At 42.9% G+C, this 17,737-nt stretch overlaps 1 protein-coding gene across 1 annotated transcript in view; it reads right to left on the minus strand.

Annotated features, from left to right (window-relative positions):
* Positions 1-1,194: 1,194 nt before the first annotated feature.
* PIP4K2C (phosphatidylinositol-5-phosphate 4-kinase type 2 gamma) overlaps positions 1,195-17,737 on the minus strand; it is a 65,646-nt gene continuing 49,103 nt past the window's right edge. The window contains exons 7-10 of the mRNA XM_044284612.1: positions 10,396-10,509; positions 6,621-6,870; positions 6,371-6,474; positions 1,195-2,483 (exon numbers count right to left, since the gene is read on the minus strand). Coding sequence (XP_044140547.1) covers positions 2,403-2,483; positions 6,371-6,474; positions 6,621-6,870; positions 10,396-10,509 — 549 coding nt within the window. The 3' untranslated portion in view covers positions 1,195-2,402. The remainder of the gene's footprint in view (positions 2,484-6,370; positions 6,475-6,620; positions 6,871-10,395; positions 10,510-17,737) is intronic.

The following is a 17,737-nucleotide window of genomic DNA, read 5'->3' on the forward strand; positions in this document are numbered from 1 at the left end:
GGTCTGGAGATTTAAAATAATTGTGCATAGTTCTGCTAGTTTTAGACATGGCAGCTACAGCAGGTGATTAAAGGTGGCCATATACATTAGCTGAATATCGGCTGGACGAGTCAGACAGGCCAACCATCTTATCTGCTTAGGAAACAGCACATTTTAGTGCATCATAGGTTAAAAAAAAAAAAAAAGGGTCCAGCTTTAATGTTAACGTTGAAATTTTTTTCAAAAAGTTTGAAAACAGTTTTAATTTGCATTTTCTTTGCCAAAATGCAGCTTGTGCCATGTTTTATTTTTTTCTGGCAGTTTCTAATCAGGATCCTCTACAGGACTTTAAAAATGCATGTTTAAAATGTTTCAAAAAGAGCTCTTAAGAAAAAAAAACTTATTTAAAGGAATTGTTACTTTTCTAAAAAAAAAAAAAAGCATTAAGAACTGCTGAAAAAAATTGGTTGTGATATAGTAGGTTTATTTAAACATCATTAAATCTCGGATGTACCTAGGTTGCACCATTTGGTATAAAAGCTAGATGGATACAGAGGGGACCTCAGGTTTCTAGAGGAAGGAAGTCCTCTTTTCTGGTTTTCCCGCCTGGAGTATCCCAATTGTGTCCAGATGTATACTATGAGGATATATACGTCACTCTTTGCTAACACACGTCACAATCCTATTGGCTCATTTGTATTTTTAGGTTGTAAGGGCGACACCCAGGGCTTTGCTAACAAAAAGGATTGTGCTGTTAGGAATTGGAAGATGTGGAGAAAGACTCAAATACCACAATGAGTCATGTCTTCTCATTCTTTTACCTCTAGACTAAATGTTAAGATTAGGAATATTGCAGACATTGCTAGATCTCTTGTTTAGGGACCATTCAAAAATTCTACCATGACAGGGGAGATTCATCAAAACTGGTGGACAGGAACACTGGATTAGTTGCCGCCCATATTAACTAATCAGATTCCACATTTTAATTTTCCAAAAGAGCACTGAAAAATGTAAGGTGGAATCTGGATGCTATGGGTAACTAAGCCGGTTTTCCTTCATAGCAGTTTTGATGAATGTGTGTAATGCAGACCATACTATAGCTCAAGTAGTGCACAGACTACAATCTTGTCACATCAATTGTTGCTTCTACCGTAGGTGGACAGAATAACGTACAGCCAATTGCATTTCTCTGGGAGGATTTTTTTCCCCGCATCAGCAAAGTTGAAAAGCAAATAAAATTTTTATTTAGGCGTCAGCTAAAAACTTTTACGTGCGCTGGCTAACTGGGGGTGAAACGCTGGCTTTAAGGGATTGTACCAGGTTTTTAAGTTATCCCCTATCCACAGTGCTGTATTTGCGTCTCCGGAACTCCTAGAGAGAACGAATGGACCGCCAATGAGCATGCATGACCTGCTGCTCCATCAGAACGGGGGGAAAAAAGGATCCCCATTCCTGTGAGTGCTGGGGGTCCCAATGGTCATACCTGCAGCGATCAACTAGATATTCCCTGTCCACATGATGGGGGATATTTAAAAACTTGGCCCAACCCTTGAAACCTAATATTTTAGTAGAAATAGAAACCTTTTTAAAAAAATTTAATACAAGAAACGCACAAAATAAATATAAGTTTTTATCCGCTAAAAATACACCACAAGTCAGCTCCAAGTAATGCACACAACGATAAATAATGAAATTTAAATGTATACATCTGTATAAACAAGTAGCACTCACTAAGATCCTAGAAATGCAGATAAGAATTTTGTTTGTTCTCTGTGTACTAAAACCCAGTGTACAGGTATATAGAAAAACTGGAACTATGAGGGCATTTAGAAAAGCTAATGGTCTGTGCAGCTGCATTTTGGTCCAAACTCCTGTTCATTTTTCCCCACTGAAAACTGCGATGAGGTCTCCCATAGGGTAGGAGGAAAACAAGGCACTAACCCAAAGCAGACTGAATGGTGGAGACCGCCTCATACTGTAATCTTAGAACAGTTGCCATAGATGGTCCCTCATTTGGTTATCTATATGGTCAGGCCAAACACCTGCCTGAAGTGAAGGCAATAATTCTGAGCAGAATCTACTTAAAAACTCAGATAACATTTCTAATGGCAGACTCTAGTGACACGTATTGTTGCCTAACCTGCTTGGGAAAATTGTAGTAACAATATGAAAAAGGTGTGAAACTGCTTTAATTGCGTGCCTAGCTGTTGGTACCACTGGATACAGATATTTTCCCCTTTAGATGGTCAATAAACTTTTATTGCTCTAACTCTAGCACCCATGGTTTGGTTTATTTTGCCTCCAAGTGCTGTAATAAAGTCCAGGACACCACATGAAGTAAGGTCGGCATTCAGAGGAGGTTTTCTTGTTCAATTTAGTCAGACCAATGAATCCATGGGGGAAAAAAAGTGAGGGTTGACATTTTACGCAAATATATTGGTGACAAACTCCAGGAATCGTTTTCCATACTGATCTGGGTGCACAGTAGAAATCTCAGCACCAGCCTAAAATAAAAGAACATTTTTACAAATTAGTGTACATAGACAACAATTGATGCATTTATGTCTAAATTATAATGCCAGACTAAAAGTTTATATTCTGCATTGTTAACCATGGGATATATAACGGGACTCACAGCCATAAATGTAACTTTGTAGAAGTTAATGCTTAAAAGAGGACCTTTCATGGGTTTGTAGCAAGTTTGATAAATATCTGTACCTGCGGGGTACCCCCTGCTGTGCTGCCACCCTGCCTGGTTTTTTAAAATAGCGCTCCTGCGCCCCGTTATGGCCCCCCGCAAAATTCACGCTCAGTATGCTAATACTGAGCATCGGAGCAGTGGGGAGGAGACACAGTGTCTCTGTGGCCGTCTCCTTCTCCAGCTGTTGCGCTGTCCAATCGCAGCGCAAAGAGTCACAGCCAGGGAGAAACAAAACTCCTCCCCATTGCTCTGATGCTCACCATTAGCATACTGAGCGCAAAAGTTGTGGGGGGCCATAACGGGGTGCAGAGCGCTATTTTAAAAAAAAAACAGGCAGGGTGGCAGCACAGCTGCAGGTACAGATATTTCTCTCACTTACTACAAACCCATGTAAAAGGTCCTCTTTAACCCCTTCAGGACACAGCCTTATTTCACCTTAGGACCAGGCCATTTTTTGCAAATCTGACCACCGTCACTTTAAGTGCTGATAACTTTAAAACGCTTTGACTTATCCAGGCCATTCTGAGATTGTTTTTTCGTCACACATTGTACTTCATGACACTGGTAAAATGAAGTAAAAAAAAATAATCATTTTTATTTATAAAAAAAAATACAAAATTTACCAATTTTTTTAAAAAAATTGCAAATTTTCAAGTTTCAATTTCTCTACTTCTATAATACATAGTAATACCTACAAAAATAGCTATTACTTTACATTCCCATATGTCTACTTCATGTTTGAATCAATTTGGGAATGATATTTTATTTTTTGTGGATGTTACAAGGCTTAGAAGATTAGAAGCAAATCTTGAAATTTTTCTGAATTTCTCAAAAACCCACCTTTAAAAGGGACCAGTTCAGGTCTGAAGTCACTTTGTGAGACTTACAAAATAGAAACCACCCAAAAATGACCCCATTCTAGAAACTACACCCCTCAAGATATTCAAAACTGATTTTACAAACATCGTTAACGCTTTAGGTGTTCCACAAGAGTTAATGGCAAATGGTGCTAAAATTTCTTAATTTAGATTTTTGGGCAAATTTTCCATTTTAATCCATTTTTCCAGTAACAAAAGCAAGGGTTAACAGCCAAACAAAATGCTATATTTATTGCCCCGATTCTGTAGTTTGCAGAAACACCCCATATGTGGCCGCAAACTACTGTACGGGCACACAGTAGGGCGTAGAGGGAAAGGTGCACCGTATGGTTTTTTTTGAAGCCCCCCTGATGCACCCCTAGAGTAGAAACTCCATAAAAGTGACCCCATCCAAGAAACTACACCCCTCAAGGTATTCAAAACTGATTTTACAAACTTTGTTAACCCTTTAGGTGTTCCACAAGATTTAATGGAAAATAGAGATACTATTTAAAAATGTCACTTTTTTGGCAGATTTTCCATTTTAATAATTTTTTTCCAGTTACAAAGCAAGGGTTAACAGCTAAACAAAACTCAATATTTATGGCTCTGATTCTGTAGTTTACAGAAACACCCCATATGTGGTTGTAAACTGCTGTACGGGCACACGGCAGGGTGCAGAAAGAAAAGGAATGCCATATGGTTTTGGAAGGCAGATTTTGCTGGACCGTTTTTTTTTTTTTTGACACAATGTTCCATTTGAAGCGCCCCTGATGCACCCCTAGAGTAGAAACTCCAAAAAAGTGACCCCATTTTAGAAACTACGGGATAGGGTGGCAGTATTGTTGGTACTAGTTTAGGGTACATATGATTTTTGGTTGCTCTATATTACACTTTTTGGGAGGCAAGGTAACAAGAAATAGCTGTTTTGGCACAGTTTTTATTTTTTGTTATTTTCAACATTCATCTGACAGGTTAGATCATGTAATATTTTTATAGAGCAGGTTGTCACGGACGCGGCGATGCCCAATATGTATACAATTTTTTTTATTTATGTAAGTTTTGAACAATTTCATTTTTGAAACAAAAAAAATAAAAAAAATCATGTTTTAGTGTCTCCATAATTTTTTCAGTTTTTGGGCAAATATCTTGGGTAGGGCATGATTTTTGCGGGATGAGATGACGGTTTGATTAGCACTATTTTGGGGTGGGTATGACTTTTTGATCACTTGCCATTACACTTTTTGTGATGTAAGGTGACACCTGAGGGGTTAGATCATGTAATATTTTTATAGAGCAGGTTGTCACGGACGCGGCGATACCTAATATGTATACTATTTTTTTTATTTATGTAAGTTTTACAAAATTATTTCATTTTTGAAACAAAAAAAAAAAAAAAATCTAGTTTTAGTGTCTCCATATTCTCAATATCAAATCAATATTTTCGGCATTTTTAAGTTTCTGATCGCGGGGATCAGAAACTGCAGAAAGCGCAGCAAACCGCAGGTCTGAATTGGGGGATCAGCGCATCTAGCCAAGGTCAATTGGGGAATCAGCGCATCTAGCCAAGGTCAATTCATAACGTACCGGTACGTCATGTGTCCTTAAGCATCTAGCCAAGGCCGGGCGGCAGTGATCGGAACCATACATAACGTACCGGTACGTCATGTGTCCTTAAGTACCAGGACAACATGACGTACCGGTATGTCATGTGTCCTGAAGAGGTTAAAGGGAGTATGTCAGCAGGTCTGATGATTAACTGCTGACAGCTCTTGATAGGGGCTCGGGGGAGTAATACAAACATACACTATACAGAAAAAAGTAGTGAGACACCTACATATTACACCTACAGGAGCTTTTATGACAACCCATTATAAATCAATAGAAATTAATGTGAAATTGTCCCCCTTTTGCAGCTAAAATAACTTCCACTCTTCTGGAAAGGCTTACTAGATCTTGGAGTGTGTCTGTCACGGTTTTTGCCCATTCATCCAGAAGAGCATTTGTAAGGTCAGACATTGATGAGAGGGCCTGGGTTGCAATCTCCATTCTAATTCATCCCAAAGATGTTCTATGGGGTTGAGGTCAGGGATCTGTGTGGCCAGTCAAGTTTTTTCACATCAAACTCCCCCAGCCATGACTTTATGGACCTTGCTTTGTGCACAGGCTGGAAGACAAAATGACCTTCTCCAAATTGTTCCCACAAAGTCGGAAGCATGCAGTTATCCAAAATGTGTTAGTGTGCTGAAGTATTAAGACTTCTGTCTGCTGGAACTAAGGGGCCAACCCTATAACATTATCCCTCCGCCAATAAACTTTACACTTAGCACAATGCAGTCAGGCAGATATTCTCCTGGCATTCACAAATCCAGACTACTCCATCAGACTGATTGGTTGCTTTGCACTAGTTTTAAAATAATATCCACCGCTGTTATACGTGAATGCTTCCATTCACTTAGTACAGCTGTGACTCAAAGTACAAGGGGAGGGGCTGTTCACAGTAAGGACCCGCTGCCATGGCACCTTCAGGTGCAGAATACTACCCGATATTCACACTACTCCTGATAACACTACAATTTAGTTACTGAGCCCAAAGCAGAACAGAAGTCCACAGAAGATCAGACCTACCATGAACACCAGCGCTGCTTAGTATTGACCAAAACGGTCAGCGATTAAAACATATTATGATACTGCTGATTGGTAGGGGAGCTGGGTGTTTGACCCCCACCACTTAGATACTGATGACATATTCTAACGATAGGTGATCAATAGCAAAGTCCTAGCACATGTCTAAGTACAGAGATTTACTAGTTAAGATCAATACAATAATTACCCCATGCTTTACAGTTTTGGCTGCATGAGCGGCTTTCTTCTTTGCATCGTACTGTGTCAAAATGTCAATGAGTCCCATGAAATAGACTTCTTTCTGTGGAGCACCTGTACAAAAAAAAAAAAAAAAGCCAACAACTTAGGAAGATGAATTTTTGTAGAAAATGCTGAAAGATTGACCAGTCTCCAAATGCATAGCTGCAATTCTAAAAAAAAAATACAAACACCAACCAAAAGGAAGATCAAATCCTTACATTCTGAGCTTTTGATGGCATAAACATCAATCATTGGCTCAAATTCTCCAGGGCCTAGAGGTCTTTGGGAGTTCAGAAAGCCAGCTATTCCTTCAGGAGAAGTCCCATAGGAACCAACAATTGCATGAACTGTTCCCTCGTTCTCAGCATCCTCCTCCTCAATCTCCTCTTCCTCTTCTTGCTCTGCTCGGAGGAAATCATGAATTCCCAGCAAGAGACTATAATCCATGATTCTTAACTGCACCAGAAACTATAACACAAAAAACAATAAACCATTATTCCACTGTAACGGATTAGTCATTTCACAAGATATCCCAACTTTACATTACTAAGGCTTTAACAAGGCTAATAAGATGCAGGAATGGACATATAATGCTAGTCTAAGGCCGGGCAACATATTCGAAACTGAAATGCAGACTCCCTATCCAACCTAATCTTGCTCAAGTTCGTTAGGTTACATGCTCTCTGCTGTAATGTAAGGAGTCCCTGATTCTCTGATATGCAGTAGAGTCCCTGCTCTGAGAATCCTATGCTGTAAGGAAGGACTCCCTGCTGTCATCTATAGAGTACCTAGCTGTGCCTTAAAGGGTTTGTGTCACTTCAGCAAATGGCATTTATCATGTAGAGAACGGTAATACAGGGCACTTACTAATGTATTGTGACTGTCCATATTGCTTCCTTTGCTCGCTGAATTAATTTTTCCATCACATTATACGCTGCTCATTTCCATGGTTACGACCACCCTACAACCCATCAGCGGTGGCCGTGCTTGCACACTACAGGAAAAAGCACCAGCCTATATAAGCTCCTACAGTCAGGCTACAAGAGAGGCTGGCGCTTTTTCCAAGAGTGTGTAGGCGCGGCCACCGCTTATGGATTGCAGGCTGGTCGTAACCAAGGAAATGAGCAGTGTATAATGTGATGGAAAAATGAATCCAGCCAGCAAAGGATGCAATATGGACAATCACAATACATTAGTGTCTTGTATTAACTTTCTCTACATGATAAATGTCATATGCTGAAGTGAATGGTTTGGACAGGCTGTGTTCAACTGTAGAACATAAAAACTGCACATCATAGGGTGATAACGTTTGGATAAAGTAATAGAAATGTCTCCAAAAATTAAGGCTCACCTTGGTGGGGGTTGTGCCAAGTGTAGGCACAACTCTAGTGTAGGCACGGTATGGGACTGTTAAAGACCCCTTGTAGCGGATGGTATGCAGCCAGGGATGCAGGAACTTCTGGTCAGGGATGCCTGGGGTCCATCAGAAATCCGGTCAATCAGCAAAGAAAAATGTCCCACGGCACAAGAACCAGTTTGGTTAATAAAGAACCCGACATCTTAACCAAACCAGGCCGTGGGACACTTCTTTGCTGATATTCTGAAGTGAGACAACCCCTTTAAGGAGTCCCTACACTGCTCCCAGGGTCAGCACTCTGAAAATGAAGGGGGATGCCTTGGGAGAGGGGCCTTCAAGCATTCCCCTGTATTTAATTCTGTCTCTTTCAGATGTTCTCTGCCAGGTCCTAAACTCAAGACTTGGTATAAGGGAGGCAGAAACTACCAGTGAGCTACACATTCACCTGTTGTCAATGGAAAGATTTTCTGTGACTAAAGACCTCAATAGTATTCTTCACATTCTTCTTGTAATACACTGGTATCTACAGCTATCTATATATCCCAGTACACTATGTTTTCTTTTTAAAGGATAAAAGGAAAAACTTTTTTTTTCAGTAATTGTAATTACAAAAATGTAACTGTGCAATGTTTATTACAATAAACACCTTTTTCTAATACACTTTATGAATGTCAGAAATCCAGTTTCTCCCACAGAAAGCCGCTCAGGTCAGTGGTGGTGGTCCTGTAATATCCTGCTGAAAACATTTCATTTAACATTCAGCTGGTGGACGTGCTCCTACCATCCGCTATTATTTCCTAAGACACGCTGCTCACAGCCCACTGATTGACTCGTGTTCTCTTGGGACAGATGGCTGCCATTGAAAGGAGCAGTGCTAGCGATACTTTGGGGGACCTGCCGAGTCTGTCCAAACTTTGTCGCTTCGCTGGCATGCCTAGCATGCGCTTCTGTGCATGCCAGAGACACCGCTGCCCGTTGGGATGGAAACAGAAGCGAAGTGACTGCCACCAGCCCCACAGATCACTAACAAAATAATCATGCAAGATAAATGCTCAATTAATCATGATTTTGAGTTACTGCTCATAAGGTTAATATAGAAATATCTGGCAATGCTCCATTCACAACTGATGGTACAGGAGGAAAAACAGTGAAGTGAAGTGACTAAACCAGTTTAGGGGAAACACAGAAGTGGATTAAAGGAGACCGGATCTACAATAAGGAAACAAAGGCCAATTATAAGTCTAATAAAAATGGTCGGGTACATTAGCATGCATCTCACTCGTCTTACAGGTGCTGTACGTTAAGAAAAGCATGGCTGCACTTTCACCCCCAGAACGACTCTTATCCGCGTGCCTTACCCGAACAAAAGCAGCTCCATTCCTGACACAAAAGGGCAGCCATGTTTTCTATTATTATTCAACCCTTTAAAATTGTTGTCCTATCAGGACCAACCCAATTCTTTTGCCCTATTAGTTCATATGGACGTCAGAGGGGATTTTACACGGTAATGCGCGGTAATGATACAAACCTGCAGCAGGCAGACATTCTTCTACCAGGGATAACAGCTGGTGCCATGCAGATGCTTTTTTTTTGGCATTTTGCACTTTTTGGTGTGTTTTTGTTGCTGCAAGTTTTTTTTCCTTCATTTTTTAGGCAAAACAAAATGACAGTTCTAGATGTTCTATTGAAGTCTATGGGAAATATTAATTACTGGCATCTTTATAACCTTTGCATCAGATTTACAGCAATGGCAGTTTTCCTACACAGTCTTGTATTTTTTGCTGCGGTACAATGATGGAGTTGCCATCTTCTACACCATTGTGCCCCATGTAGGTACACCAACTGTGAGACTATGTGAGGCATGAAACAAACCTAATGGCAACACATCCACATTTACATTCTGCTTGGAGATGGAACAGTCAAGAGGAAAACTGCAGATGTGCATGTGCCAGAAGTGCGGATCAGACACATCACAAGACTAGACAATCCAGACACTGGTGTTATAGGTTCTAAAATAGTAATGTAAGAACATTCTGTTCTTAGGATAAATCTCATAAAATTAGCCAGAGGACCTGGAAAAAGAACAACGTGATGGACAATGTTTTCTTTTACAAAACAGGAAAAAGCAGCTCATAGAGCCTTAACATTTTCTTTAAACTATGCTCCCTACTTCAAGAAATCTAACCTTTTCTCCTCCTTCCAGAAATGATGTACTGTAGTGCTTTACGCCAAGAGTCATAAGCAGCAATGGAGTATAGACCTCAGACGTTCACACATTCAAATAGCTGCAGGTCATTAAACAAGACATTACTATATGAGCTGACTATCAATTAAAGCTCTGTTCACACTACCATCGTGGCTCAATTCAATAAGGTTTTCATAACACCCCCCCAGTAGTGTAGTGTGCTGTTCCCTTCTGCAGATTATACCATTTGAATTTCAAAGAGTGAAATTGAAATGAATAGTATGGATTTGAAAAATTTGCAGTGTCTGAATGGAGTTGTGAACACCCTTATTTACATGCAAGGTATGACCATACTGGTGGTTTTTGGAGTATATCGACATATGTGCTGCGTGTAAACATGGCCAAAACATAAGGAACAAGTATGGTACAAGACGAAAAACAAACGCGTTACCTCAACATCCCGCTTCAGCTTCTCCATGAAGGCTTTCTTTTGTTCCTCATCAATGTACACCTTCTGGCTCATGTTTAGAAAGTCCATGTCCTTCAAAGTTGGAAGTTCCTTAATCTGAAGACAAATGAAAGAGGAGGATTTTAAAATGAATAAATGCTACACTACATACAGTACAGACCAAAAGTTTGGACACACCTTCTCATTCAAAGAGTTTTCTTTATTTTCATGACTATGAAAATTGCATTCACACTGAAGGCATCAAAACTATGAATTAACACATGTGGAATTATATACATAACAAACAAGTGTGAAACAACTGAAAATGTGTCATATTCTAGGTTCTTCAGTAGCCACCTTTTGCATTGATTACTGCTTTGCACACTCTTGATGAGCTTCAAGAGGTAGTCATCCTGAAATGGTCTTCCAACAGTCTTAAAGGAGTTCCCAGAGATGCTTAGCACTTGTTGGCCCTTTTGCTTTCACTCTGCGGTCCAGCTCACCCCAAACCATCTCGATTGGGTTCAGGTCCGGTGACTGGAGGCCAGGTCATCTAGCGCAGCACCCCATCACTCTCCTTCAAGGTCAAACAGCCTGGAGGTGTGTTTGGGGTCATTGTCCTGTTGAAAAATAAATGATTGTCCAACTAAACGCAAACTGGATGGAATAGCATGCCGCTGCAAGATGCTGTGGGTGGGAACCAGGCATGTAGAGTCCATCCGTTCACCTTTTCTGCGTCGCACAAAGATGGTGGTTGAGTCAAATATGGACTCATCAGACCAAAGCACAGATTTTCCACTGGTCTAATGTCCATTCCTTGTGTTCTTTAGCCCAAACAAGTCTCTTCTGCTTGTTGCCTGTCCGTAGCAGTGGTTTCCTAGCAGATATTCTGCCATGAAGGCCTGATTCACAGTCTTCTCTTAACAGTTGTTCTAGAGATGTGTCTGCTGCTAGAACTCTGTGTGGCATTGACCTGGTCTCTAATCTGAGCTGCTGTTAACCTGCGATTTCTGAGGCTGGTGACTCTGATGAACTCCGCAGCAGAGGTGACTCTTGGTCTTCCTTTCCTGGGGCGGTCCGCATGTGAGCCTGTTTCTTTGTAGCGCTTGATGGTTTTTGTGACTGCACTTGGGGACACTTTCAAAGTTTTCCCAATTCTTCGGACTGACTGACCTTCATTTCTTAAAGTAATGATGGCCACTCGTTTTTCTTTACTTGGCTGCTTTTTTCTTGCCATAATACAAATTCTAACAGTCTATTCAGTAGGACTATCAGCTGTGTATCCACCTGACTTCTCCACAACGCAACTGATGGTCCCAACCCCATTTATAAGGCAACACCTGTGAAGTGAAAACCATTTCAGGTGACTACTTCTTGAAGCTCATCAAGATAATGCCAAGAGTGTGCAAAGCAGTAATCAAAGCAAAAAGGTGGCTACTTTGAAGAACCTAGAATATGACATATTTTCAGTTGTTTCACACTTGTTTGTTATGTATATAATTCCACATGTGTTAATTCATAGTTTTGATGCCTTCAGTGTGAATCTACAATTTTCATAGTCATGAAAATAAAGAAAACTCTTTGAATGAGAATCCGTGTCCAAACTTTTGGTCTGTACTGTATCTGAGGCACAACGAGCGTGTACCAATCCCCAACTAGTCTAGACAGGCAGATCAGCAAGCGACTGTCAGGAGGGAAGTGTTGCCTGCTAGCTAGCGGAGGAGACCGTTGCCATTACACACAGCAATTTACTTGGCAGCATGGGGAGGAGCGATCGCTTGTTAGCGATTATTGCCCAGTGTAATAAAGCCTTTACTTCATTTGCACACAGTTATTATTTAGGGCACTTTGACCATGTCCGTTGTTCAGGACATTGACGCTTGTTATGACCCAGCCTCAGGCTGTGTAAGACGACTCTTACTAATGTAGCAGAGATGCCTCTGTACACCTTTATCATATGCAGTTACAGCACCATGCTGCTGGTGTTCATCACCCACCTGTGTGATGCCCCATACACCAAATAGGAGGTTACGTCCCCACTCCCCTCCTTGATGTACAGGAAAAAACACTGCCTCTTGTTCTTCACTGCTGACTATCCAGGTACACTGAACCTCAACGCAAAATCGCTTTGTATGTAGTGTAGTTAATACTGCACTAAAGACTTTAAAGTAACATCTGGCCATGGAAATAAGCCAACTAAAAATGTGTAAAAAGTTGCTCGATATGCTGTGTATGAAGCCACCTGCATACTCCAGTGAACCCAAGGAGGACACCAGGTGGTTTTCCACTGCTCTCCAAGCACACTGGTCAGTATTTAATACTTCACTACCCGTATACCCGAGCATCTTTAATTGTAAAACGGTTCTTAGGATCCCAATATATTACTTCTATAGGTTAAAAACTCTAGTCAACCTCTCCACAGAGGCAGTATACAAGAGCTCTGCAAAAGGCCCAAACCTTGCAGATCCAATGGTCTCTGAGAAGAATAGGGACCTGGGTGTCGATATGTACATGCCTGCAGTGGAAGGCCATAGGACAAGCTAATCGTTCACCCAGTTGTCATGTGTGAACTAAGCTACAAACAGCTGGAGTAAAGAGGGGCAGATCACCTCTCTAGAGAGTTCACTGACATTAGCAGTAAGCACAGCAGTGCTATGGGCACACTTCTGCAGGACACATCCTAGTAGATGAAGCTGCCTACATGAAAACTTCTCAACATTAAGATCACTAAAGCAAGACCACCACTTCCATATTAGTCCGTATATTGACCATTCTTCTGAGAGGACCACTTGTCTACAAGACCAAAGCTCTAGGTGTGTGTACTATTAAACCTCACAGATCTCATGCTCTTCCAGGGGCATATTGCCACTTAGCATTTCTTCTGCTCACTGTACGGTATTCATCACAGTGACATGAGTCAAGCTTCAGTTTATTAAATTTTGAACCTTAGATGTACAAAGTCACTGCTTTCTTGTTGGCGTTCTGTGGACATTAAAGAGGTTGTTGGCTTTCTAATGACATGTCAGTGTATTACATATCTCTAAATTAATAGGCATGAAACAAAAGCGGTCAATGCTTACCCCAACACACCCATAGAAGCACACGGCAATTTGATTACATACTGTATCCATGGGAAGGGGGTTCCCATGGATACAGTATGTAATCAGATTGGCGTGTCATAGCATACAAGATGGTAGCAGTCATTTTATATAACCCACCTCCGCAGAAGCAATCTCTACTGTGCAGGTGCTACAAGCGTTCAGCGCGGATGCAGGTGGTTCTGCAGTCTGCATCTGAACGCTTTCATCACATGTATAGTAGAGAACACCCCGGTCACGTTTGACAAATGCCGTCATCTTGGACATGTCAGAAGTAGGAGACAGAGGTGTCACATCTGGAATATGAACCTGCCTGACTGAGAACTAAGGGATCTTTCCCACGAGCGGATGCCATGCGTGGAATCCGCAGCGTGAATGACAGCCAAGCCCCACTCCGGACAGCAGAGAAATGGAGCATTAACACGATTGATAATGCTCCGTGCCTCTCTGTGATATTTTTACTACAAAATCATGGTGACAACTTTATCTCACTGTGATTTTGTAGTAAAAAGGTCACCGAGAGGCACAGAGTATTATCATATAGAAGAAACCGCAGCACTCTCCTGTCTTCAATTCAGTGGAATTTATTTCACTAGCAAAAAAATGCGACGTTTCGACCGTAAAGGTCTTTCTCAAGCCTTTACGATCGAAACGTCGCATTTTTTTGCTGGTGAAATAAATTCCACTGAATTGAAGACAGGAGAGTGCTGCGGTTTCTTCTATATGACGCATCCAAGGGGGAACTTCTGACTGGCTCCCAACACGGCTGGCACCACCACAAGATAAGACTTTAATTTTTCGTTGTGCTGCTATACGCATTTTTTCCTACAGAGTATTATCAACCATGTTAATGCTCTGTGTCTCTGCTGTACGGAGCGGGGCTTGGTTGTCATTCATGCTGCGGATACCACGCATGGCATCCGCTCGTGTGAAACAGCCCTAAGGAAGGAAGACTGTGTGCTGACTAGAATATTCTGTAACTATTCACTTCAAGCCATGTTCACGATGGCGGAGGCAAATGATGTACAACGGACACCATTGACTGTAGAGTCTATCGGGTTTCAGTCATGTCAGCCTGGATTTTACAGGACAAAGGAGCGCAGCATACGTTTCCATTTTGTGCCATATTGTACTACAAAGCCGCCGTTCAGGAGAAACAGACACATATGAACGTGCCCTTATCTAAGAAAAATAAATTATAGCATTGACACAGCTACAACATTACAGCAGCTGTTTCTAGCCCCATAAAATATTCCTAAAAGGAAAAAGCGATTTCTGGAATTCATGTAATGTTACATTTATAGCAGTGCGGCCTCAACGCTAGCAAACTGACAGCCAAATAAGGCATCCGAGTCACTTATCCTAAGGAGCAGAGGAAAAGGAAGACTGCGACCAGAATCTAGCATGCGGAGACATACCCGTCTGACAACTTACAAATGCTTCAAGATGTGAACATTTGTAAGTACAACTTGGGCCTCATGCACACGACCGTATCTGTTTTGCGGTACGCAAATTGAGGACAGACTATATTTTTGTGGAATGCAAAAAGATAGAACATGCCTCATACTTGTCCTCGAAATGTGGACCACGGATCCATTGAAGTAAATGGGTGCGCAAAAAATGCAACAGACAGCATCTGTATTCTGTGGTTCCGCAATTTGGGGACTGCAAAAAGGATGCACAAGACCCTATGTATAAAAGTACAGCTACTGACACATGGCTTGCTCTACATGAATACATATGAACAGGGAGTAGAATGGCAAATCTAAAAAAGTTAAAAAGTTATCTTAAGATTTCCACGTCGTCATCTTCTCAAATATCTTAAAATACACTACAGCGACCAGAGGAGACACTGCTCATTGTTACGACTAAGAACTACTGTTCGAAACACGTCAAAGTTGCTGCACTTGATGGAGGGGGAGGAGCAGCGCTGGGAGCAGGACGTGCCATCTTACTGCTCCGGCGGAGCCCAACTATATCCCGCTCCATCAGCCACTTTGGAGGGCTGCCATCACACCGCCAGCTATCTGGGTGCTCAGCTGCCCTCAAGAGCTTCGGATCGGTGCCCGTTGGACCCGCCTAGACCTCGTTTTAAGGCCTTTCCGCCTGCGGCCTGTGCAGGCCTGTGAAGCCGCGGCCTGGAGTAGCGGAGCGCGCCGAGTCGGCAGACGCACCGCCTGCGGAGGAGCGGCCCCAACATCGCGGCGCTCACTGGGGGACAGCTGTTAGGCCTCCCCCCCATCTAACATCGGTGGCCAGCGGCGGAGGAGGAGGCAATCTGCTGACGGCGCAGGGGGACCGGCGGCGACCCGTGGACGGAGCTGACAGGCCGGAGCCATTACTCAGGTGGGAGACTGCACTGATCCCCTTATCCCGGTGCTGCCCCTTGTCTACACTCTCCCGGGCACCTACTCCAGCTCAGCTCTCTTCCTGGCATGGTTTTGGGACTGCATCTGCCTTGTTGAAGCCCTGCCATCAAAAATCTTAAAGGGCCACTGACCCTATTTTCGCTGTTGGGCACACACCACTGAACCGTACGCTGCCGTTTCATTGACAGAGGTTACATCTGTCCTGTGAGCATAGCCTAACACCATCAGCCTCCCCAGGTCCTCTGGATTGCGGACGCACAAGTCCGCTTTTTATATGAGCCCCGGACCCCTTGTTTAATCGTGTCCGGATAAGGGCTGGACAAGGGCGCATTGAACTACCTCGACGCCCGGCTCTCCTCCTTGCCAGGGGACTTAGAGGCCATCGGTCTCGACCTGATAGGTGCCCAGGGGGCACCCTCTTCAAATTGCGCATGAAGAGACCTTCCTGTTTTCTGCTATAAGCGTACATCGCCGGTAATTACCCGGCTCCTTCCATCCCTCTCCCTTCTGCTATATGCGTTTTTTATAAGCTCTCTTATGGACTCTAATCAATCTCTCATGTAGTGTAAGTTGCTTGGCAACTCCACCATTGTGTACTTTGTGAAGCCTGCCTCACCTGTGGCCTTTAACCACCTACAGCATCTATGGATAAATTTGTTGGGAAAACTCCCTCTGCAAAAGGGCTCAGGTCATCGGTCAGGAGCCAAGCCCAGTCCTCTCCGACCAAAGCCATGGAAGATCCCACTGTTGATTCTTCAAAAGCTACTGCTCAGGCCATCTTGGATCTCCTGATGCCTACCATCGATACGAGACTAGCGGCCTTTCAATCTTCATTGGACATCATAGTCACCCAAGTTACATCTCATTCCACTCGCCTTGCGGAGGTGGAGCAAAGAATATCAGATTTGGAGGACACTGTGACGGTCTGCAAGGAACGATTTGATTCCAAGGACACTTTGATAGCTACTCTGCAAGATAAAATAGATGACCTGGAGAACCGCTCTAGGCGCAACAACTTGCGGCTCATCGGGGTCCCGGAATCCGTCCGTTCCAGTGAGTTACTATGGCTTACCTCGGAGTGGCTACCCCAGACGCTCAAACTGGAGACAACCTCGTCAACTATATCAGTGGAAAGGGCTCACAGGGTAGGTCCTCCGCGTACTGGGGACTCTGCTAGGCCCCGTCCAGTTATCTTCAAAGTTCTCAACTATCAGGACAAGCTGAAACTCCTGACCGCCTACCGCCAAGCGCCCTCTCTTCAGTACGAGAACTCTAAACTTCTGATGTTCCAGGACTTTTCTTCAACGGTAGTGGAAAAAAGACGGGCCTTCAGTAAAGCATGCAAGATCCTGCTAGACAAATCCATACGTTTTTCTCTCCAATACCCGGCGGTCCTCCGGTTCTCCATGGAGGGTAAAGCATGGGTCTTTGATGACCCCCAGAAAGCTTTGGCGTTGCTGGAACCTTCTCCCCAGGCTTCACCTACCCATGCCACTGCGTCAACCTGATGGTGGAGTTCCTTTGCGTGCTCCAGCCCACCCGGGACTAACGACTGTTTACTCGGTTTGATAACCTAACTTGTTGTTTTCCTACTATGGGTTGTGTTTTGTTACTACTGTTATGTGTCACTGTAGTGACATTGCCCCTAAATTTTATTTGGCAATGTCATGATGTTGCACTAGTTATACCTTGTTGTGTTGTTGGGGATGTTTGTGCACACTACTGCTGGGTTCCTCGCGACTTCCTGAGGGAGATGCCTGCTCGCTGGGACAGGTACCCTCCTCATTGCTTGATGTTGCATTCTTGCATATCATGGCCACCGGCTGGCATTGGTTAAAATGACGGCTCCTGGTACTACACATGTCTCTTCTGTTTCTT

The sequence above is a fragment of the Bufo gargarizans genome, chromosome 3 (assembly GCF_014858855.1).
Source record: "Bufo gargarizans isolate SCDJY-AF-19 chromosome 3, ASM1485885v1, whole genome shotgun sequence".
NCBI classification, from domain to species: domain Eukaryota; kingdom Metazoa; phylum Chordata; class Amphibia; order Anura; family Bufonidae; genus Bufo; species Bufo gargarizans.